Raw genomic sequence first — 22,995 nt, forward strand, 5'->3', positions numbered from 1 at the left:
AAGTTTAGCATGCCTCCCTCGCTCGAATTCCGCAAATATGGTAGGCAGCATCATTGGATGAAAGGCTTATCCATCGAAATTACGCAACTTGCCAGTAATAATGGCAGAGTCTGTCAGTAAATGCCCGTGGACATCCCGCTCCTTCAAATTGCAGCCAAACCAGAGCGCATTAGTTGTCATCGTCTCTGGAAGAAACGTTACAGTTAACGCCATATCGTCGTCCCAGCTTTCAGCCGTTCTGCATGTATATACTATTACTGGGTAAGCAGATTTTACTTGCTTGGTGACTTAAGAGAGCATACCTATTGCCTCAGTACTAGACGTCTTACTCTCCAGAACACGCGTCGTCTTCGCAAATGTACAGCTTGTGTTTCTATTAATTGCTCGTGTAACTGACTTGTGCAATTTTAAGCCGCTGATTATTTTTCGGAATGTCCCTTCCGAAAATGGCACCTTCGACAATGAAGACGATTTCCCGCTCATAATCAAATTAATAGCACTGGAAACTTCCGTACTGCGGCTGACAGAACCATTCCCGTCACCTTTCTCATTTGGAAGTCCGGCTGACTCGCCATCAAACTGCTGCAGCCAGTGCTCCCACTCATGTTCACTGGATAGATGCAATGGCTGACTGTATCGTTCTCCAGCGATATACACTTCAGTATCGCACCCATCTTCATCTTTTCTAATACTGAATGCTTCGCTTTGTCCCTGAGAAAACTTGAGCAGACCTCTGTCGCTGGCATCAGGCTCGGGATTGCGGCAAAGCCAAGACATCTGTAGCAAATGCGGTGTTTCGCGGCGGATAACAGGTTGCGTCGGAATGACCAAATACGCTCGCAGAATTCGAAGTCGGTGGAAGATCAAGGTGATTGCTGCATAAAGCCTAAGGCTTGCGACAATCTTGTTGAGACATCCTATAATATATAATCGCTCCATTGAGGTGGCGGAGTTGTGAACCAATTCGGCATCACTGCATTAGCTTTTAATATGGTCAGGCAGACTTCGTCATACAGCTGCTTGATTTGGCCACTGAGAGGAGCTTGTAATATCTCAATATTGCCGCTCCGCGCTCGACAGCCTCAAGGCAGAATAAAGGGGGAGTTCAACTTATTATAAACGAGTCCGTCGTCTCGTCAAACTGCGATGCTGCCTACGAATTTGTGCACTTCATATTATTGTAGGGACTTGGTCTTTTCAAACACTACATGCTGGTCCGACGAGGCAGCCTTCCACGGCTTTGGCCGACGAGGGCCGGATCGGGTGGTGGGCAGAGGGTGGTCAGCCTGGCCACCTCCTTTTGACGCACACGAGTCAAGCTATTTGTGCTGTGCAACGCCAACACAGCCCATTGCGACCAGATAGGCTACATGCATATATTAATGGTGCCACACGTATTCTGTTAGTGAGCCCAAACCCTAGCATCTGGTGCCCAAAGGAAGAGAAATAAATGATCGCCTGAAACATTCGGGGGATGCCTCAACATCTTCCAGTGTACGCCTTGCCGCCGCGGCTCATTCCATCACGCCTTACTACTTGGAAGCGATGTTGACACCAGTTATTGCCATTGATTATGGCTCGAGAGATAGGCTGCATGAAATTCTTGGAGGCATACTTGGCGAAGAGAACTTCAAGCTTGTACAGGTAAGGCTCCCTAATATTTCTGCATAGCTGAGCACAGTTGCCTAATCTGCTCGCGCAGCGCATATCGAATCAATGACAAATCAAGCTAGTAAGACAATTGACCAACGTACTTGTATGATACAAGTACGGAATTCTCGTCTTGAGGGAATGCATTACGATGCTAACTACATATCGCGAGCAGGAAGAAATTGGCTAGGTTAAAATGCATATGATGAACTACTATCTTTTGACTATCTAGTGTGAAGTTGGTCGGCGAGAGTTGCAAGGGCATCGGGCTCAAGAAGACAGCAGCCTGAATGCAATTGGATCGATGTACCTACTATTGATGGAGTATCCACTGCTACTTGATGCCCAACTGGAGCGCGCACAGTGAGACTTGAAATTTGCATGCTTTAATAGCAAAATGAAGTTAATGTCTATTTGACTTAGTCGTAGCAAGCTGCCTTTGATGCATATCAGTCTTGTTGAAAACGAGTGCGACATTGACCCCTACACGCTTTCCAGAAGCGAGTATTGTCTCTAAACCCAAGACACAGTCCGTGAGATTTATAGGTATGTACAAACGTGATAGAGAACGGCAAGTGACGGAAATTCTTCTCTGTAATCTCAGGAAGAATAAACGACTGATATTTTCAGTAGAACCACGACCAACATGTGCTGATTTGCTCATCGGTAAGTCTACCCGGCGCTCGGATGCGATATATATTTGAGCGCATCTCCACATGGTCAACATACATCAAATAGATATCACTGTTTAACTTACTTCAACAACATATTGATTTGGCCATTTTTCTTTCAGGGTTGTCTCCAACCTTCGAGGCACGATGTATCCCCCAGGGATGCACTGTGGCTCGCTGAATTCCCACTCTTCGTTGGATCAGCTTTGGCCATAGGTCCAAAACCTGGACATAATTGTTGTTGAGAGTGAATGTTTCAGATCCCATATTACTGTCCAATTTTGATAAATTTAGCTGTCAGAGGCGAGAATCGTTCAACTAAAAAAATTGTTTGTTGGGCGGAATTTGAGAGAACAGCCAGCCTGTTTTCCATGTGGCAATAGGTAAAATTGAAGGCCGGTGCCCAACATTGCCTAACCAATATCAGACAGCACTGAGTGCCCGAGGTCTATAAGGCATCTGGGCTGTAAGGCGTCTAGGCCCACCAGGCCACTTTTTTCAAGAAACGCCTTTAATATGCGGCTTTGTGCTTTGTGCTTTGTGCCTCGAAGGAAAATAAATCTGTAAGCTCTGCTGCTCAAAGTTTATGATACCAAAGTCTTCACCTGTATCATGTCAAGCCAGCCAGTTCCTAAATACCATATCGCCCCCAATTTCTCTATACCACCAATTGAAGCAGGAGGTATCCTACAGCTAGGCTCAATTATCGCCAATGTGGAAAGTGCAGACGACGAGCCGATTAACAAGAGCTGCCATGTACGTATTCCGCAAGCTGAGCTATTCTGCGGTCATCAAAAAAGGTTCACGGCAAAAAGGTCGTGGATGGAGAGAGGTGACTACGGCGTGTGGGCGAAATTTATCGGCATAGGTGGCATAGGAGGCGAACTGAACTGGGCGCCTGAAAGATCTACTGAGGATGTCTACCACTTTCGGAGTCTGGATACTATATATTTCAACCCAGCATATACATACATGGAGGAAAGCATGCAACAACAAGATGTGAAGGATTACTTCGTCGGCTCTGGTAATAATCACGTCTATATGGTCACTGGCCTTAAAACTGCCAGAGGTCCATCAGTGAGGATGCATAATAGCTTCAAGTTCAAAGCTTCGGGAGAGTTAAGTTTGAATGGGTCAGCAAACTTGCCTGTTGAATTCGGACCCAGGTTCAATACCTCCAAAGATACAAGATGGGATCATGGCTTTGAGGGCTCTACCGATTTTATTATTGGCATCCGCGTCAGGAAGCTCATGTACAAAAAGCATTGGCTGACTCGTATACAAAACACATTGCTCGCTAAAGAGCACAACAAGGGTGCAACAATGGTCGACGATGATATGGAGAAACGTGTTGATAAAATTATCGATTTCGATGACGATGCAGGCAGCCAGTTTGAAAGGAGAACAGAATGTATTGACGGCGACGTAAATGAAATACTATGGGTAATTGGTTAAGTGCGCTCACTATATATAAATACACAGAATTAGAGTTGATTTTGTGTGCTTTGTCATCTCCTAAACAGCGGGAGGACAAATTTTTATTGTTCGTCTAATATACTTTGGATTTTCCTAGCTATATTATCATCATCATCATCCCATAAGTACTCGGGTTGCAGATAGTTGTAATTGTCTCGAGGTATTGACATAGCACGAAACACTGCCTGCATTCCGTCTTGCCTATAAAGTAGTTTTTTATCTTCCTCTCCAAGTTTACATTTGAAGTTTGCAAATTCCAAAATATTTGCGGCAAAGGCTGCCGCTATAGGTGTAGCAAATGAAGTGCCAGATTTATAAACGAGTTTTTTCTTCCAAATTGATGGGACGGCAACACCAAGAGCACTAAAATTGTACTTATCCCTTTCTGGATTAGGATTCATGGCTCCTTTGTTCCCCTTGCCGTCACAGGCATGTATGCAAATAACTTTTTGGCTTAGGCCAGGACGAGAGCGAGTCTTTTTATTGCCTCCTTCATTAGAGGCCGCCGCAAACATCAAAATGTCAGCCTGGGAAGCTCTTCCAATGGCTGCTTCGATAGCTTGATTCTTCTTCTCGAAGCCGAAAGACATTGATATGATGTGCACTTTCCATTCCTTCACTGCACAGTCAATAGCCTGTAGAATAAATGTCAGTGGCTCTACCACACGAGAGCGGAAGAACTTACCTCAGCAATCCTCTCCATGTCTTTCACGTCTACTGTCTTATTGGTCGTAATTTTGGCAACGAAAATTTCTGCAGCCGGGGCCATCTTAAGCAAGAGGCGGGTAACATGTGTTCCATGGCCATATTCGTCTTCAAAATTATTATTTGATCCAACCCAACTTCTCTTGCCCTTAATTCTAGATCCACTAGCGGATCTAATCATCATGTCGGTGGTATCAATTCCTGTGTCAAGCACCGCAATTCGAATACGCTCAGGAATTTTAATTCCTTCCAAAGCTCTTGCGAGACTGACTGATTCAGGATTTTCTCGGAGGATTTTGATTCTTCCAAGAAAGCTAGTTTCTAATTTGTCTATTAATTCCTTAGCGTATTGGGACCTATCACATCAATTATTAGACACATCAGGTATCAACGTACGGTAGTGTTTCCCATTACTCACTTGAAGTCAGGCTCAGATGATTCCGAGTCATCATACAACACAACGGAACTCGAAGTTGCGGCCTTCTGCTCTCTGGCCGGAATAGCAAGACCAGAGGTACCTTCGAAAAGATTTGCGGCGACGGGAAAGTCGGACACGAGCTTTTGAAAGAGTGGATTTACAATGCACTTGTACAAAATTGTAAATTTCTTTAACTCTTTATCGATGTCAGGATGCTCAAAATTCTCGACAAGGCTGTCGAAAGACAAGCAAGCCAAGCCAATTTCATAGTAGGAATTAGTAACGTCGCCCTTCCATTGCTTCAGAATTCGAGACAAACGAGCTCTATTAGACTTAGTTTCTGTTTCATAATCTTCGTCATCATCAGTCCAACCTGCTGGGCGATTGGCCTCAAGCTCAAGGATCAGGACTCCAAGGGCAGCGACCTCCTCCGAGAGTGATGTTGGACTGGTAAGAGGACCCAAGTTGCAAGAAATATGCGGACACCAATGACGTAATATGCTGTTAGGAGATGGATGCGGAAAGAGATATATACTTTCTCTTTCAAATCCGTGTTGAATCCAAGGGCTGCCGCATAGTCTAAACAACGAACACGCAAGAAGAAGCCCAACTACCTTTCGACTGACCAGATCAAGTCTGATTATAGGATTTCGACTTATAGGATGATGTTTTTGCTGATGTTCAAGGTGGTGATCTAGCGTCATTGATGACATATGTTCGATAGATAGGCCGTACGGCTCAAATCTAGCGGTGTAGTCTTTGCGAATTGTAGTTTCGTTGAAGCAGCTACGTTTCACTTGACTGCAAGATTCGACGCTCGCCAAATGCGCACGCACCCTGTGCTTTGGTCTTTTTTCCGATAACATGGTCGTCGATGAGCTGATCCGTGACTCCTTAGCTGTACTGAGCAATACTAAAAGTGCTCGACTTGACAAGAGTGTTATACTTCGGGGGGATCAGAAAGGGGACAGTGTTGTTTCCCCCTTGAGCTTGAGAACGAAACAAGACGCAGTAGCCCAGAGCGTGAATAACTGAAGAAGGATGAGATGAAACAAAAATGAGAAGAAATCATAAATAATAAATAATAACTTACCAAACGAAACTTGTATGTATCCAATCATCATCGCAGGTCCCGAGGAGCATCTCTAATTGGGCTGTTTGGAAGCCAGAAAGGTGAAGTCTTGCCGTATGGGTGGCGTCACAGGTGATGCAGCCAACTAGCTGTTGGAATAGTGAAGAGGATTCTATACTGAATTGATGCGCTTTTTGAATAGAGGTCACCTCATCTTTGGTGACCTCTTGCAAAGACTTTCAACATTCCACTGCCTCACTCCGCCTGTAAATATATCATCGATTGCTTGGCCAAAGCTCTCAACAACTCTTTGGCATGCTATTACTGTCTTTTGAGGTGGTGGAAAGTTGATATACGAGCCTGGGTTATTCAGGCTGGGCACCGGTTGTTGAGCACCTGCAGCAGAAGTATCGCCAAATGCCGCAAATTCAGCATCAGTTTTTGTTTTGGGGATGTCGGAATCCTCTCGAGATATGTCAAATTGTGGTCGCAAACTTCGAAGAGAGATGAGCTTTGGGAAAGACTCTATACCCTAATAATTTCTAATGATTAGCCAAGGACATTACGAGTGAATCTATACAGATACAACAGGACAATCTCTAGCTTAACCCTCTCGATTATCCACAAAGACATGTGAAGCTTTGAAAATTTGGCTCACCTGCTGTAATGTGACGTTTTCATCTGACTTCTCTTCAATTTGCACTGACTCTTCAAACAAAGCCAGCAAAGGGTCAAAAGCGCTGATCAGCCGGTCGATGTTATTATCCCTCGCGGCTTGCTCAATGTTAATATACTGGAGCGTGATGGGTAGGTACTTGATATCCGTTCGTAGAAGGGTGATAGCGTCTAGGTTACCCAAAGTGTCCCCGGATGACACACTAAATCGCCCATTTTTTATGTCTTCAAGCGTGGGAAGGCAGCAGGTAAAATAAGAGTGTATACTCTCCAAAAGATCTAAACGCTCTTCTGCTTCATTAATGCGTGGTTCCGGGACAGGCATATTAGAAATGTTCGCAGCGTTAGGGCTCCCTCCTAAGCGATTAAATTAGCTTTATATACCAGGACGAAGAATACCTCGCTTCCAGATTCACTCTAGCTGTTGTTATAGATACCTTTGCGTTGCTCTGCACTAACGATTGGCCTGAAGGAAGATTTGATAACTCCCTTTATAATATCAGGGCAAGACAATTCAAGAGAATAAAGCTAAAGATACTGTTGATTTTTTATATTATTTCTCTTTTGGCCTCTTCTTTTTGAAGCGAAAAACGAGAGAGAAGCGAAATTCTGTTGTATAAGTTCCAATTACCGTGATCTTTGGATGTTGACCGCACAATACGACAGGTGTAAGGCAACCCCGCATTCCTTTTACCAATCTTCGATATGCTAATATGCGAATATGCTAATCCACCTGTATTATAGATATATATATATGATATGATATGTAACATCTTAATTCTAGTAGCGGATACACAAGTAGCAGTTCCCGCATGTTAAATATGGAAAAATACTTTGGGTATTAGTGCCAAGACTTCGAATATAATACACTAATCTCAGGTGATGTATATCCCTCATTTTTCTTATAACGTTATTCAACTCTAGACATGTTCATTTACCCCTCTGTGACAAAGAATCATACTGCGCTGTTAAGTCAATTCTCGCAATGCAGAGTGACATAGGTAGCAGCGCTCAATTGACAGGAATCGAGGATGACGAATACGAGAAGGCAGCTGCCTCCATATATCACGTCGCTGATGTCTGCTTTGAGTACTTTGAGCGCCTTACATCAGTAGGCGATGTGGATCCTCTCGTTCAGCAGATGCATAGCACCATATCTGATACAGAGAACAAAGATATGCCTCGAGATATCAGGGGCATTCGGAATAGTTTTGCTTTCTGGGTTGATTACACTGGGGCTTTAGCCTCTACTGGTGCCTGTTTGGACGATAGGCTCCAAGATCATGAGGAAATCAAAGAGATGGTACTAGAATTACTAGAGATGATATTAAGAAATCTCTACCACTGTGAGTACTCTATTTGAACTATCTATACAATAATATAATGCTCATAATTATGGAATTAGTGGACGAAAATTGTGACAAAAACTTGGCATTCTTCGATGAAGAGTCTCAGAAAAGGCTAGCTGCTGTCGATTCAGCCCTCGATAGGCTAAAAATATTAGCCAGGGCCATAAGAACAGCTTCAATTAAAAAGCAAGAGCAAGACCTCATTAGATTTACCAGCGAAGAGGACAAGAATTTTCACAGAATAATGATCACGTATATCAAGCGGAAATACAAAAATGCAAGACCAAGTCTCAGAGAACATATGGGAGCCTACATTGCTGCTCAACGCCGCGCATTGATGCTGAAGAACCGACATGCAAATAAGTTGAAAGCATCAAGGACATACAGACCATCACATACTCATAAGCAACAATCCAAGGCTATTCAAGAGACCGAGGACACCAACTTATCACCCTGGAAGCTCAAGCTGCGAAGACCTCTTCTAGCAACAGGCAGCAAAGCGACACAAGCATCTAAGATGAACAAAGGAGTATTTTTACGGAAATTTCCTGAACGACAATCACAGTCGACATTTTCTATTCGTAGCTCAGGCTCTTTATGGAATGAAGACTCCGTGGAAGTCAAATACCCGGAAATGCCACATGCGAAGCCTGGTGAGAAGCATACTCAATGTCCATATTGCTTGGCACCACTGGAAGTGGCTGAGCTGGAGAAGGAAAACGGCGCGTACTGGAGGTAAGACTGTATATCATTTTCAATTTGCACGAAAATCTTGCTAATGGCCATTATGATCAAGGCGCCACATCAATCAAGATCTTCACCCTTACATATGTCTTTTCCCGCGCTGTACAAATTCTTCGTTCGCTCATCAGTCCGAATGGAGCAATCATATGACGAAGTTTCATTCCAAAGAATGGCCCAGAAAAGTGCATTCTACGGTATGGTACTGCGACCTTGGACATGCGACACCATTTGAGTTTGACAATGAAGCGGACTGGAAAACGCATATGCGGGATCTCTCGCTTCACCCAAGCCGTTCAAAACCACCGACTGATGCACAGCTTGATACGCTTGTCATTAAAAAACAGCAATCAGCTCTCCGTGATCCGTTTGTTTGCCCATTCTGCGAAAATAAACCCAGCTCGATTGCTGTCCTTGGAGATCGTGGAAACACAGCAGATATGGAAGAGTATTTGATAGATCACATTGCAAGCCATATCAAATCACTTTTACTTAAAGCACTACCAGACTTTGATTGCGAAGCCACAGACACCAGCAAGATGTCTATCAATTTTACAAGCTTACCGCAAAATCGTTTACAGAATTCTGATCCATCTCCACGACCTTTGAGCGGAGCAGAGTTTGTGGAAGACATTTCACTCACGTTCGATGATTATGACAATGAAACCGAGTATAGATCCCAAATTTTGATCCGAACTCCCACTGTCCCAATTGAACCGGAGTATCTGGTCTCGCAGTCAGAACAGGATGAATTTATTGCTAGTGGAATTGAAGTCGACCGTTTCTTCGCCCTTGTCCCTGACAAAGACATTAACTTCGCCTGGGAGTCTATCCTACCCGAAAGCTGGCGCTGGGATAAATCCTGCTTCACTATGCCTACTATGGAAGATGACGAATTATTACAAAGCCTGTGGCTGAAAAACAAGCCTGATGTTACCTTGTTTACCTTGTCCGACATATACCAAGAAGAGCCATCTGAGCGTTTGAGAAAAGTATTGAGAGCATCTTTGGTGACCTCTGCACGCAATAACCAGAAGCGTTTTATACCACGTGGACAGCTGGAAATAAAATGCAATATAAGGGCAGTAGCGCAAGAATTAAAAAGGGTATATCCTAGTAGCGACCCTGAGGTTCGCGAACAACTCGCATCCCTGATATGTCACGGCCAAACTCGAAACTCATCCGCTATTTCTCAATCATATTTCGACATATTCGCCATTCTTACTCTTATTGATAAAGCTGGGCTTATAAACTTCTTTTGGGAGCATTCGTTATGCGACGACGACCTTCCGTTTCACTGCACTTCTGATTTTAAAAAGATGTGGTCAAATAACAAGAAAGAGAAAGACCATATACAGTTTCCTGATGGAGTCGATGATGAATTCATTGAGGCCTTTGCTAGAGGGCAATGGTCGGTTCTGGTGCCATCCTTCGAGTCTCCGAGATCGAGCTCTTTGCGCTGTAACTTCTATGAGTTCGATGATAAGACTATACTACCTATCATCAACGTCTCAAAGAATAAGCACACGGGTGGCTTTGGGGTCGTTGAAAGGGTACAGTTACACGAGGAACATCATGAGTTTGTAAGTTCAATCGTATGCTTCTAATCCTCAATCACGCTAACTAACAGCCACAGAAACACCCGCATTTTGCTCTCAAAACTATCCATTCCATGATGCGGTTCGATCTGAAGAAAGCATTGTTCGAGCAAGAACTAAAGGCTTTTCAACAAGCTAAACCAGGAAGTCATCTTATAGATATCTGTGCCGCGTTTAAAAAGGGAGAGAACTATAGCTTTCTGTTTCCGTGGGCAGATGGAGGCCCCCTCAATCATTTGTGGACCAAAGATCCACAAACAATTGTTTCAAAGAAACAAGTGCAATGGCCAGAATTTAGTCAGTGGATTTGCAGGCAATGCCATGGAATTATTCGAGATCTCCGAGCTATCCATGACCCGCACGACACGTCCCAAACAAAAGATGAAGCTGATGATGATGAACTCTATGGAATTCACAGCGACATCAAGCCGGACAACATCTTACACTTTACTGACGATGGTACGCCATTGGGGATTCTCAAGGTTTCAGACTTGGGCCTTATGAAATTCCACAGACTCGTCTCTCGAACAGTGCAGTCGAAGTCTATGGGTGCCGCCTATCAGACATACAGATCACCTGAACACGACACAGGTATGATGCGATCAAGGAAAGTTGACATATGGGCATTTGGTTGTCTTTTTGCCGAGTTCATTACGTGGGCGATTGCGGGCCAGGGCGGGATTGACCATTTCAAAAACATGCGAATAGAAGAAGACAAACACTCCCCTGATCCAAACAAGGGTGAGTGGTCTGAAGACCACTTCTTCACAATGAGGACCGGACAACCGAAACAAAAAGACTCTGTCGCAGAGGTATGTACAATACAGACTAATTGTGCCACCTCCTCGTTGGTTCCCTAGGTTTCTATGGAGGCTGACCCTTATTGTGATTGAAGTGGTTTACAGACCTCACTAGGGGCTTTGGCGAAAATACATTCTTCCCACAATTCCTAAGTTTTATCCAAAACTCAATGCTTCATCCCGATAGAAATGCTCGAGTGGACGCCAAAGATGTTGAACAGTTCTTGTGGAGATGCTTAGAAAATGACGTCAATAGCTCATATTGGTTCTTTGACGGGAGATTGACGGCACAATACGTCCTCAGTAGGAGCTCAACAGAGCCAAGCTCTTGGTCGCAAGACTAAGTGGCTCTTTGATCCTCAATCTTTGCTATATAGTTTCTCATTCGGGGTTTGGAAAGGATATCTTATAATTATTATACTAACGGGCGGAAATTCTGAAAATTAGACCAGAAGGCACTGGTATCTGTGTACTATTACTATTGTTACTTCTTCTATGTATTATTACCATGTAACTGTTGGATAGATTTTAGCGTTCTTATTTTTTTTATATATATCTACTTTCAGTTGTCTTTCCACTCTTCTTGGCCATCAACGCACATCGTTGACGAAGCTCTCTAAAGCTGACAATTTAGGGAAATTTTTATCCAGCGCCCAAGTTCTATTATCCAGCACTCCAGCTATAGCATGGGCTACTGCTGCTAATAGTAGATATATATAATACCGTGTGGCTAAAAACTGGACTTTATATACAGTCTAACTGCTTTATTTAGCTATAGCTGGAGTGTTGTATCGCAACTGGGGTGTTGGGTAAATTTCCCATAATCTATGAACAGTCTTCCCTTTTTACTCCTTCTTCCACACATCCTTCCACCACTCCTTAAACCCATACGGCTGCGCCCTCGTATCATAAATCTTCACACTATCCCTCCCCGTCAACCCACTCATAATCCCCTCTCCCGAATACGGAGACGGCTTAGACGTCAACTTCGTAGTAGCCCGCGGCGCCGTAGCCCTTTCCTTAATCTCCTTGGAGACCAAAGGCGCAACGTCTGCAAAACAAGCATCTAATTCTCGCTGCAGAGAATAATACGGCTTCTTGGCCAGCTCGGGAGCCATCAGATTGTAACTCCTCGTGATGCTGTTCAGTTGCTCAATCGATAGGTTCAAATACGCATGTTCCGCCTTTTCCCAGTCCGGGTCGCGAAACGGTCTCGGCAATGGCCTCAAATCCAACCCATCAGTGTTCTCTGCAGAGTCCTGCTTTGGCTTACTCGCTACTGCTGCTCCAGCCCCTTGTCTAGGATTATGCAGCCTCTCCGCCGCAGCATAATCATCTGCCCTAGCCATCTTCTCCTCCAACGAACCCCCCTTCGAAGCAATCATCCTCGCAACATGACGCAACCAATCAGTCCTCAGCCTCGAGCGAAGCGTATGCGCCGTCTTGGCAAGCTCCTGCTGCTTCTCGATCCACGGCGGCACAATCTCCTGCCGCTGAATGATCCTATTCAAGAGATACTCCGTCGTGTCGACAAAGGGGTTACTCCTCGCTAGATCAATTTCTATGCCCTTACCGCGGGCAATGTTCTTGAACTGACCCCTCGCAATGGCATTCTCAATCTGCTCATTCGCCAGCGCAGCCAAACCTGACGGCGTCGCCGGCATGACACGCGCAGTTGGCTCAAACCTCGATCGAAACTCTTTTCTCATTTCCTCCTTCTCTTTATCGCTAAGTCCTTTATCCGCCTTCATACCCATGCCGGTGTAAACAGACGCCCTCTCCCGAGCATTCACTACCCTCTGGCGAGGATGCACCACAGGAGCCCGTCTAACCCGCGGATCAACAACAGGCGGCTGGAAAGTGCCCCTAAACTCCGGCTTCAGGGGCTTCTTCGCATCATCCAGCATCCTCAACACTGTATCCGCCGCATCTTCTTCTCCCGTCCACGGCGCAGCAGCGGCAATATGCCTCGTCCCTTCGCCCGCCGCAGACGAGAGATCCTTTGCAGCCAAAACACTCGAATGGTCGTGTTGAAACTTTGCGTCCGCAATTTTGCTCAGCAGCTTTTCCTTCAAGTCTTCAGAGAATCCCGCATCCTGCACGGCACGTCTACCGGCTGAGCCGCCGCTGAACAGCGCCTCTTCAGTTGCCTCTTGAAGCCTCCGGGTCATTGCCCCGGGTTCCGCTTCAGAAGCATGACCATCTCCAGTGGGTTGAGATTCGTCGTTTTCTTGGCGTGAACTTTGCTGGGTGTCTTGGTGCTGCGTTGTCGAAGGCTTTGCCTGTGAAGTGTATCGGCGCGCCACTTGCGGGCCAAACCGAGCCGGAATGCACAGGCAATGTTTACACAAGGGCGCTGAAACTTTGGATATCATTTCAAACGAGAAGCTCATTTGGATTCCAAAAGCTATGTATTGGAAATGCTCGTTATCTGATGGTTTGCGATGAAAACGGATGCGACATTGATGCCTTAAAATCGTGGATATGAGCACAAGTCTATGATAACATCTTAGTCAGCCAATTATGACATGCGATGCAGCATTGTAAATTTGCACTGCGCAAGCTCCTTTCTACGTATCCTTTCAGCATTTTCAGCCAAATCTTACGTAAAATAACATATATATTTATTTATTATTGGGTATCACTATATCTATAACTTTTTTCATTATACGATGCTCCACTCTCCTCCTTCGCAACGCTCTATGACAAAAAAAGACTGAGCTGGGGCTGCTATATTGTTGAAATAGAGCTCACCAGCCTCATTTGAGGGACCTCATGAGCTCCGACGCCCATATGGTTCGTAGGGAAATATGACTGCGACGCCAGCAGCAACGACGAAGAGAGCTGCACAAATATATATGGGCGCCGAGGTTTGAGTGTTTGCAAAAGTTGCGACAATTGCGGATACAATACCCATTATGCGGTTGAATGCAACGGCAACTCCGTTGCCAGTGCCACGATGAGCGCTGGGCAAGACCTCGGGAGTATAAGCATACAGCGTGCCGTAGTAAATGTTCAGGAAGCATCCGATCAAACAGGTAAAGGCCGTATCTTGGGCAGCGGTCTTGACGGCCGTGTAAGCGAAGAAGAAGACACAGGTGATCAGGGCACCAATCGCCATGGTGTATTTGCGGCCAAGCAGTTTCGTGTTGCACATGAAACCAGCGATAATGGGACCGGGAATACCGCAGATGTTGGTAAGGCAGTAGTTGCGCCAGGTCTCGAAGACGGTACGGTGGAAGACTGCGCCGTGGTTTGCAAGATATGTACTGTGAATCATAGTTAGCAAAACTGCTGTTGTCATCATGTCTTGGGTAAACGACGTACGGGAGGAAAACATAGAACAGCGGATAGCAGAGACCAATCAACATCCAGCTGAACCAGACCAAAAGAGTGGAAATGGCCATCTTCCTGTTGCTAAAGAGCCCGGCAAAGTGAATTCGGGTCTCGGAAAGGGAAAATCGGTTCTTGCTATGCGCCGTTCGAACCTCTCCACAGGCCTCGAGCTTCTCAACGGTCAAGGAGCATGGACGGTTGTATTTGGTAGCCAGGTACTGGAAAGTCTCGACCACCTGGGCATCGTCGCCGAGGCCGAGCAGATACTTGGGCGTCTCGCGCAGTCTAACGACCGTGATTCGGAGAATCGACATGACAAAGACGATGGCGCCTCCGGTGAAGAGCACATATCGCCAGCCCCAGTTGTTCGCCTTGGTGCAGGTCTCAACGTCCACGCAGTTCCACTTCTCGGGCACCATGAATCCCCAAGCAATGAAACCGGTAATGGCTTGTCCAAAACCCCACCAAGCAGCCAGGAAAGTGAGGAGCCATTGCTTGTTGCCCGGAAGATACTCAAGGAAGACGGTTGTATCCAAGATGAGATTGCCGCCTCCACCAAAGCCGAGGAGAGCGATGAAGAGCGAGAGCGTAGGCCAGCTGGGCATGGCACCAGCAATAATGCAGCTTCCGGAGCAGATGAAGAGGGTGATGTTAAACGCCCACTTGCGGCCAATGACATCGGCGCTGAAGCCCCAAAAAAGGGCGCCTGTCAGCATACCGACGTACACGGCAATGGTGAGGGCATTGGCGTAGCCGTGTTGGCCAAATTCGCGGTAGGCCTGGGTGGCAACAATGGATTGGAAGAGGAGGATCATGGAATCCACAGCATAACTACGAGACGAGCCAGATTAGCACATAAACACATTTCTCACGTCTCATGTTGCATTATACGGGCTTAGGAAGGGTGTCTGCTCGAAAAGGATGTTGGAATCGAATATTAACGGAGTAGTGGTGGTGGTGGTGATTGTAAAGGTGATGGCGCAGAGGAGCAACTGACCCGAATCCGTTGAGGAAGAAGAGCTTCCAGTGGTAGCCAGTCCACCCAATCTCATCAATTGCCTTTTAAAAATCCAGTGTCAGTGCTGAGATACTGCAGAAGAGAATGGGATTTTTGGGATTTTTGAGGTTAGATTAGACTGGTGTTCTCGTCGCTCACAGCATTGATCACATGAAAGCCTCTCTATTTCCCGTCACTCACGTTGTTCACAAGATGCATCTTCATATTCAGGGCCGGGTCGAGATCCTGCAGGGCGAGGATATCTTCGCCGCTGCGCAGTGACGAGCCATCGGCGTTTCTGACATCGCCAAAGATGCCTTCCTGAGCCTGAGCGTGGCCGCTCTCGAGGTTCTTCTCCATTGAGCTGGCGTCAATGGCTGACTTTTCCGGGCTTGCAGCGTGAGCCATGGCTGCGGACTGAGGATCAAACACGAATTGAGGCTGGGACGTGAAAACGTATGCGCTAGCTTATCACACGGAAGAGCAAGAAAATTCCTGGCCTCGCAGGAGAGCACAAGAAAAAAGAACTTGGCTGACGATGTATAGTCGAGCACGCCTCTATCCAAAAAAGGTGGATATTTTCAGCTGAGCCAAACCCCGCGAAAAGAAGCTGGAGGGGCAGACAGCGTATAGAATCTGAACCTGAACCTAGAGCAATGAGAGCCGCCTTGAGCAAAAGCAGCGACTACCTAGCGAGAGCAGCAAACTCCCGTAGCAAAATTGAATTGGACAGAGCGTCACGCGCAAAAGCGAATTGAGCCTTTTCCGGCCAGTTTCACCCAGAAGCGGAGCGCTGCCGCCGAGGGGATATAAATAGGACGAGCGAAGGGAGTAGGAGGGGCTTGTAGGTGATCGATTGCGGTCTCTGAGCGACAGTCTAGACCTCGACAAGGCAGAGGACGACGTAGAAAGAAGAAACCGGTAGAAGAAAGGCTATGGTTGCCAGAGGAACCACAACAGAGGAAGATAAAACAAAAAGTAGAAATAATGCGGCTGTCCTGCGCAGATACAGTAGGACCGACAAGAGAAGAAGAAGAAGAAGGAATCAGGAAAAGTGCGGGCGACGAGGCCGTATTAAGAAGGAAACCTCAGCAGAAACGGCCACGCGACGCAGCAATCAACAGGCACACGACCAAGGCTAGGGAACCGCAGCCAATGCAGGGACCCTAAGTTGGTAAAAGACCACGCGAAGATCCCATCTTCAGCATGTGTTGCCTCGTGCTCTGCTTGTCATTGAAGACGCAGCCCGGGACACCAATCAGCGTCACGGCCGGTCTCTGCTGTGGTGGAGTCTGCGCCAGGCCAGGCTGGGGGGTGTCACCTCTTGTTTTAGCTCTCTTTTTTTCTCTCTGTGCTTCTTCCTCAATCAACTGGCATTTCGAGTCAATCAGCGGAGCAAAAGAGTTGAGAGACTCCAAACGTGTGGGGGCAATCGGTCTTGTAGCGCTCAGCATGCGGCAAAGCGTCTCCCCCCGTGCTCTCAACGACCGACGCTGATAGGCGCAGCTCTCATCGCGAGCCTTTAAACCGGACCCGGGGCTTGGAGGGGCATGGCGCAGTGGGGTTGGTGAAGCTTCGGCCAGACTCGAGCAGAGCAGCTCTGGAGCAGTCGCGAGCATCCGTGGCATCGCGGGCTCGCTTCGTTGGCTGGACGAGGGCCCTTTGCGAGATATATTTCACCAAAATGCTGGGCTCACATGGCTGCGCAGAGCAAGGGCAATCAACCATTGACTGGGTCCAAGTCCGTCCCGATTGCAAAAAAAGATCCAGGTCTAGATTTTCCATCTTTTCTCTTGCATTCAGCACATCAGCCATCTCTTTCTCTCCTCTCCCACTCTCCCACTCTCTCGTATCATCTCGATCCCCGTTTCTCCTTCACATCACATCGCATTCGGTAGGTGCCATCACCTTCTCCAAACCCGCCATGCCATCGACATGGATTCCCGTCGGTCAATTGTCTAGCTCTACACGGCAAAGGCACCTTTTGCGGCGCGCCTTTGTGCGACACCAAGCCCTGATTGGCCAGCCTGTAAACCGAAAGCTGAACGACAGCACTGCGTCATGTATGGTTCACAGTTTGGGGCGCCTTTATTACCCGGCAAGAAAAACCATCCATGGAATGCGACTCGTGCTGCTTAGCTCGAGTTCCAGTCAGTTTTCCAATTGCGGAGAAGCTGCTGTGTGCGCCGAGATGACATACATGATAGCGCGGCAATTACCTAAAGCATGCATCATATCGATTATGCACAGCGGGCGTCTTGTCTTTGTCTTTCCTAGACATCTCAGCCTCCTCCACGCTGCAACGCTGCTATGCATGTATACACTCTGCTGTTGTTGCTGGGGTGTCATCATTTATACACAGAGCACATTCCTGCCTTTGCCTTTTTCATCCTTCTGCAACCACAAACGGGTTTCTCATATGAGACACTACTTGGACCCTCTCTCCCAAGATCTCAAGACTCGCTCTCTCTCACTCTCTCAAAAGTTCTTTTACCCGTAACCTTGGAAATAGATTGACAGCCCCGTACTCGTAAATACAGACTAATACAGACTACAGTAGCCAGTAAAACCAACACCGGGCCAGAAGCCAAGTAAATCTCCCGCCCCCACTTGAAGCCAACAGAACAAAACGGCCGTTCTCATAGGCTGCAATCCCCATTTCCCCCACGCTATGACGAGGGGCTCTGTATCCCATGTTCTCGGTCTTGGCCCTCGTCATCGGACACAGGGCACCATAGAGGTTAAGCTCGCATGCAAGGCTGCTGTGAGTTTTTTCACCAATATCCCATCAGTTATCTTATTCGCTCTTTTGATTGCCTTCTTCTTTTCCCAACAAAAAAACAAATTAATCACTAGCCGGCTATCATCGGGGCTCACCGCCTTGGCCCTGGGGACATGGGCAAGGGGCATTATTTACTCCATGCCACTAGCTGTATTAGCCCGTTTTCTTAGCACGCATCATCTTGATTATCATGTGATTCTGCCGCCGGGACGAAGGCGGTATGCCTGATAACTGCTTCTTACCATCTGCCTACCTCACGGTCCATATTTCGTACAAGCAATGCAGTGCTTAGATTGTCGTTTTCAGAATGGTTGTTGACATGGAAAGAAGTATTGAAGTATAGAAGCCAAAGTGCTTCTATCATTCACTTCGTAGCAGCACTAAGCTCGTGGGAACTGTTCTTACTTCGGAGCACCAAATCACGGATTAAGACAACTCAAGCAATGAAAGTAAATGTTTATTCCAGAGCGGTTTTTTTTTTTTTTTTTTTTTTCCATAGAAGCCCACCTTCGTCAACCCGATCCGTAGAAAAGAAAAAGAAAAATAGGGGTATCCCAAGCTTCAAATCTCCTTACATCTCCCCAGCATGTAGCAATCAGAAACAGAAGCTCAAGTAAACACCACAGCTGAAGCATCCATCTTGTCTCAGCTCATCGTGTGGTATGGCAAAACAATCTTGCAGAACCATATATGAGCCGCCGTTCCTCGTGCGTAGCAGTTCTAGAATGTAGTGCATTAAAAACGCTCCCTCCAGTGCGCCGTGTTCTCTCTGCCCATGTGATATTTTTCAAGATCGCCTATCGCCTGTAAAAGCCCTTTGATTATTGGAAAAGCCCGCCGTAGCCATCTCCGGGGGACTCCTAAACACCATTACCATCTGCTACCCAAATAACCCAGCTCCAAAACTTCTTTATATACATCCAAAATAAATTTAGGCAATTTCTTTTCTTTCTCGCGTAGCAGACCTCGCGCTCCAAAGCCACCCTAAGCCTCCAATATTATATATACCTTCCAGTCCGCTTGAATCGCTTTCATTACCATCGTCGTCGATATGCGAGTCACTTCTGCGTTCGCTCAAGCCGGCCACCGAATTGACGTATTCCTATATCCGTCCTCCTTCGACAACTTCTCGCTCCAAAATCTCCACCTGTCCAAACTCTCCCGTTCGCCGGCGTTCCATGACCCACCGCGTCTCTCCACTCTCTTCCTCCATCATATATGATACACTATCAGTCGAACCCTTCTGTCGTCGGTGGCCTTTTTCTGGGCTTGAAGCTCCTTGATTATTGCTCATCGCATGCGGATGTACACCACAGGGCATTGTAAAAGTAGGAGGCGGGCATTGAGGATCGCTAAGCGGGGAAACACCCTCTTGGAAAAAATTCGATCCCATTTGCACGGGCGACACTGAGGCCGCTCCCCAGCCTGCTGGCAGGTCTGCTTCGCGGTTGATGAAAGTAGCATCAGCTGACGATCTGTGGTTGAGAAACGACATTGGCATTGTAAGTGTAGGACTGGCAGGGGCACTGCCAGTGTCCGACTCGCGGCTTACAACGGAGAATGCCGAATTCTTGCGTGTATGACCAACAGTAGGAGGGAAACCGGGAATAAAGACAGACCCTCGTGGCGAGCTTGGAATATCTCCTCTCTCGGATCGTGGGGAGCCACCATTACTAGAAGCCAAGCTTGCCTGTGACCCTCCCCACGCCCTAGACCTTAGTCGAAGGAGAGCTGACAAATTCATCTCGTCTCCTCGGTCTGCCATCATGGCTAGCTGAGCTAGTCCAGGGCTCTGGATGATGGGTGTACCGCTGATTGGCGGCATGCCGAGACTCATGAGAGAGTTTCTATTGGAATATTCAGATCGCTCGGTGATGGGTGTCAGATTGGGTTCTCTTGATATTACCCGGCCGCTAACGCTGCGATTCAAACTGTTTGCGCCCTTGGGACCAAAAAACCCACCAGCAGCGTATCCATAACTTTCCAAGTTGGCAGCTGCGTTGTTGCCAGCCGGGGCAGCATAAAAGCCGAATTCTTGGCCATACCATCCTTCGGCATCGTTTGCAAGCGCGCTGGCATTTGCTTCCGCGATAATGGCATCATCATCCATCTCGAAATCATCCATATCGTCATAAGCATATCCGTAATCGTCGTATGGGTCATCGTGATAAGTCGCGTCCAGCTCGTCGAGGTCTGCAGAGGGCTGCTGGCCTTGGGCATCTGCGCCGGTGGGGGACTGAGGCATCACGCGTTCAAACATGCCAGCCTCGGCGGCTTTCTGGGCGGCTGCAGCCAGAGCAGCCTGGTAGGCAACAATAGGATTCGCATTGTAAGTCGTAGGTTGGGGCGCAACGATGTTAGTCCCAGAAATAGGAGGCAAGTCGCTTAGAGCGTCAGCGTCAGTGTCAGGAACAGCAGTCTCATCCAACTGCTCTTCATCGATGCTTGATGGCGTTTGCGTCTCTGGTTGAAAAGTATGCAATGATTCCGAGATTTGAGATGGTACTTCTGGTACTTCTGGTATGTCTGGCTCTTGCTCCGCCGTCTTTTGATCTGGTGTCTTCTGACCTGGTGTCCCTTGATCCGGTGTCCCTTGTTTGCTTTTCTTTTCACGCTGAGATTTCGCCAATGCAAAAGCTCCAGCCAGAGGCCGACCAAACTGATCAGTGTCATCATTGTCAAATAACGACTCGTCAAAAGGCACGTCATCTTCTATAGGGCCCCCGGCTAAATCTTCGGCGAATACACCTCCGAAACCCGCCATTTCTCCATCAAAATATAGCTCGTCTTCACTGATACTACGGCGTATACCGGCTGCCGGTGGCACAGCCATAGGGTCCGAGCTCGAGTCGCCTGGTGTTTGGAAAGGAGCATCAACATCAACGCCTTGGATCCCCAGACCAGACACCTCAGCATCGGTCTCCTGATTGGGAACCAAACCAGACTCGGGCAACAAAGAGTCCATCGGCAACTCTGTCGCATCTTTAGTCATTGTATAACCAATGTCTTCGCCGTCAATGTCTCTAGGTGTTGCCATCATCCCTCCGCTCTGTGGAGTTGCTACGGAGGAATCCACGTCAGATCGCTGAAAAGCAAAGCCAGCAAAATTCTCTTGATCATTGTCTGGATCCAACTCATCTTCGATGTACTGGGCCTCTTGTTCATAATATTGATCATCGAAATAAGGTTCTTCTTCCTCATCATAATCGGCGTTGACTCCTGGTATCCTTTCTTCCAGTCCATCGTCATCCATCATAGCGTCGTAATCAAATGAGTCTTCGTCAAAGTCGTCGAAGCGAGAATCCCTCGTCTCAGTCTGTGCTGCCTTCTGTTCCAGCTCTCGCTGTCGATGTCGTTCTTCCAAGAGCTTTTCCTGCTTGGCGGCCCCGATCATGTCAAAGCTGAATCGTGAAGATGTGCTCTTCATGTGTCTCGGTATGGATGAAAGAGATACGTTTCTGGATCGGGTAGTTCGTATAGAACCAGCCACCGTCCTGGAGCCGTCGGTATCCTGGGCGGGCATCTGAGAGGTTATTGAGGGATTTGCTTGGAGAGCCGAATCATTCTTCTTCATAGTCATATAGTCATCATACGGGAAGGCTTGCTCTGCAGTAGAAGAGCCGGTCCTAGCGGAAGATACGCTGGATGATTGAGCAATAGTGTGCGAATTCGTACTCCCAGATTCAGGGCGGGCTGGGTCTGACGCGCTGCTCAGCATGCGACGCTGTTGCTGTCCATCCAATACTACAGGTCCCCGGCTATCTGCTCCGTCGCGAGGGCCAACACCTGATTCGAGCGCAATGTTGGCCAAGGAAGCAGAGCGAATGGCAACGGTATCGTTGGCAGGAGCGTTTGTTTTGCGCCTTGGCGCACTAAAGTCATGCACCCGAGTGCCCTTGATACGAGGATCATAGGTGAATTCCTCCGATCGCCCGCTTAGGGGGGAGGAAGGGCATTCTGAAGGCTTTGGTTGTTCTTTCTCCTCAGTAACAGCGTAGACATTGGGTTCTTGAGAAATGGCAGCCCTTTCTTTCCCTTTTGAGGCTCAATATTTAATACACTACTTGAATGTGTAGATCCGGGGAGTCGCTGGTTGGATGAAGAGGAGTAAGGTACGCTGCTGGTACTATGCGAAGCTGTAGCCTTTGAACCGCCCAGCGTCTGCGGCGATGGCCTTGTTGGCAGATCGACGTTGTTCAGGGCGGGCGCCTGATGCGAAGTTTGGGCATGGCCGTCAAACTTGGAGCTGTCGCCAGCTTGTTGTGCCGCCACGTTCCGCTGGTAGTTCCGCAAAGCGACACCACCAATGAATCCCGATCCAGTGCTGCTGTATCCAGGCCTCTGGGATTGTGGCGGGCGGTTGGCGGGCGGCTGCGCTGGCTTCTCGACATCCCGCCTCTCTTCGACCCGGGGAGCATCTAGGTTGAGTTCGTTTGACGTCACGCGGGCTATTGGCGGCAGAGTCGGCGGCAGGGAGGTTGAGGCGGGAGCAGAGGCGGCAGAGGCAGAAGCAGACGCCGCCAGCTGCGCGTCAAGAGGAGACGGCGAGTCGGCGTTGAGAGGAGATTGAGACGAAGGTGAGGGCTGATCTGGTGCCGGCGAGGTCGGGGTTGAGGGCCCTCGCCGGTGGAAGCGCAAATGGGACAGCATGTCGTCGAGCGACGGAGCCGCAGCGGCCCTCGTCAGCGATGACTAGAGGCGGTTGCACAAGATATCCTAGACTCG

At 47.7% G+C, this 22,995-nt stretch overlaps 9 protein-coding genes across 9 annotated transcripts; 2 read left to right on the forward strand and 7 right to left on the reverse strand.

Annotated features, from left to right (window-relative positions):
- Positions 1-66: 66 nt before the first annotated feature.
- On the reverse strand, positions 67-939 carry TrAtP1_003780 (uncharacterized protein; the record flags this gene model as incomplete). The annotated part of the gene is made up of 3 exons (XM_066112029.1): positions 67-251; positions 303-348; positions 658-939. 3 exons carry the CDS (start codon positions 937-939, stop codon positions 67-69), a joined length of 513 nt encoding a protein of 170 aa, XP_065968111.1.
- Positions 940-2,871: 1,932 nt separating this feature from the next.
- On the forward strand, positions 2,872-3,783 carry TrAtP1_003781 (uncharacterized protein). Its single transcript, XM_066112030.1, has one exon. It carries the CDS (start codon positions 2,934-2,936, stop codon positions 3,774-3,776), a length of 843 nt encoding a protein of 280 aa, XP_065968112.1. The 5' UTR covers positions 2,872-2,933; the 3' UTR covers positions 3,777-3,783.
- Positions 3,784-3,859: 76 nt separating this feature from the next.
- Positions 3,860-6,063, reverse strand: TrAtP1_003782 (uncharacterized protein; the record flags this gene model as incomplete). Its single annotated transcript, XM_066112031.1, has 4 exons — positions 3,860-4,432; positions 4,483-4,858; positions 4,921-5,799; positions 6,014-6,063. The coding sequence occupies 4 exons, from the start codon at positions 6,061-6,063 to the stop codon at positions 3,860-3,862; spliced, it is 1,878 nt and encodes a 625-aa protein (XP_065968113.1).
- A 134-nt stretch (positions 6,064-6,197) lies between these two features.
- TrAtP1_003783 (uncharacterized protein) lies at positions 6,198-6,992 on the reverse strand (the record flags this gene model as incomplete). Its single annotated transcript, XM_066112032.1, has 2 exons — positions 6,198-6,524; positions 6,651-6,992. The coding sequence occupies 2 exons, from the start codon at positions 6,990-6,992 to the stop codon at positions 6,198-6,200; spliced, it is 669 nt and encodes a 222-aa protein (XP_065968114.1).
- Positions 6,993-7,550: 558 nt separating this feature from the next.
- On the forward strand, positions 7,551-11,687 carry TrAtP1_003784 (uncharacterized protein). Its single transcript, XM_066112033.1, has 5 exons — positions 7,551-8,013; positions 8,073-8,751; positions 8,813-10,340; positions 10,394-11,167; positions 11,251-11,687. Exons 1-5 carry the CDS (start codon positions 7,653-7,655, stop codon positions 11,497-11,499), a joined length of 3,591 nt encoding a protein of 1,196 aa, XP_065968115.1. The 5' UTR covers positions 7,551-7,652; the 3' UTR covers positions 11,500-11,687.
- Positions 11,688-11,801: 114 nt separating this feature from the next.
- TrAtP1_003785 (uncharacterized protein) lies at positions 11,802-13,600 on the reverse strand. The gene has a single exon (XM_014088165.2). It carries the CDS (start codon positions 13,546-13,548, stop codon positions 12,001-12,003), a length of 1,548 nt encoding a protein of 515 aa, XP_013943640.2. The 5' UTR covers positions 13,549-13,600; the 3' UTR covers positions 11,802-12,000.
- Positions 13,601-13,928: 328 nt separating this feature from the next.
- On the reverse strand, positions 13,929-15,896 carry TrAtP1_003786 (uncharacterized protein; the record flags this gene model as incomplete). Its single annotated transcript, XM_014088166.2, has 4 exons — positions 13,929-14,424; positions 14,483-15,322; positions 15,489-15,550; positions 15,690-15,896. The coding sequence occupies 4 exons, from the start codon at positions 15,894-15,896 to the stop codon at positions 13,929-13,931; spliced, it is 1,605 nt and encodes a 534-aa protein (XP_013943641.2).
- Positions 15,897-16,654: 758 nt separating this feature from the next.
- TrAtP1_003787 (uncharacterized protein) lies at positions 16,655-17,116 on the reverse strand (the record flags this gene model as incomplete). Its single annotated transcript, XM_066112034.1, has 1 exon — positions 16,655-17,116. The coding sequence occupies one exon, from the start codon at positions 17,114-17,116 to the stop codon at positions 16,655-16,657; it is 462 nt and encodes a 153-aa protein (XP_065968116.1).
- Positions 17,117-19,372: 2,256 nt separating this feature from the next.
- TrAtP1_003788 (uncharacterized protein) lies at positions 19,373-21,988 on the reverse strand (the record flags this gene model as incomplete). Its single annotated transcript, XM_014088167.2, has 1 exon — positions 19,373-21,988. One exon carries the CDS (start codon positions 21,986-21,988, stop codon positions 19,373-19,375), a length of 2,616 nt encoding a protein of 871 aa, XP_013943642.2.
- Positions 21,989-22,995: the final 1,007 nt, after the last annotated feature.

The sequence above is a fragment of the Trichoderma atroviride genome, chromosome 2 (genome assembly GCF_020647795.1).
Source record: "Trichoderma atroviride chromosome 2, complete sequence".
NCBI classification, from domain to species: Eukaryota; Fungi; Ascomycota; class Sordariomycetes; order Hypocreales; family Hypocreaceae; genus Trichoderma; species Trichoderma atroviride.

Coding starts and splice junctions, on each gene's coding strand:
- TrAtP1_003781 (XM_066112030.1), top strand. CDS start 2,934: ATGTCAAGCCAGCCAGTTCCTAAATACCATATCGCCCCCAATTTCTCT.
- TrAtP1_003784 (XM_066112033.1), top strand. CDS start 7,653: ATGCAGAGTGACATAGGTAGCAGCGCTCAATTGACAGGAATCGAGGAT. Junction 8,014..8,072: donor ATTAAGAAATCTCTACCACT/GTGAGTACTCTA, acceptor TTATGGAATTAG/TGGACGAAAATTGTGACAAA. Junction 8,752..8,812: donor GAAAACGGCGCGTACTGGAG/GTAAGACTGTAT, acceptor ATTATGATCAAG/GCGCCACATCAATCAAGATC.
- TrAtP1_003785 (XM_014088165.2), bottom strand. CDS start 13,548: ATGAGCTTCTCGTTTGAAATGATATCCAAAGTTTCAGCGCCCTTGTGT.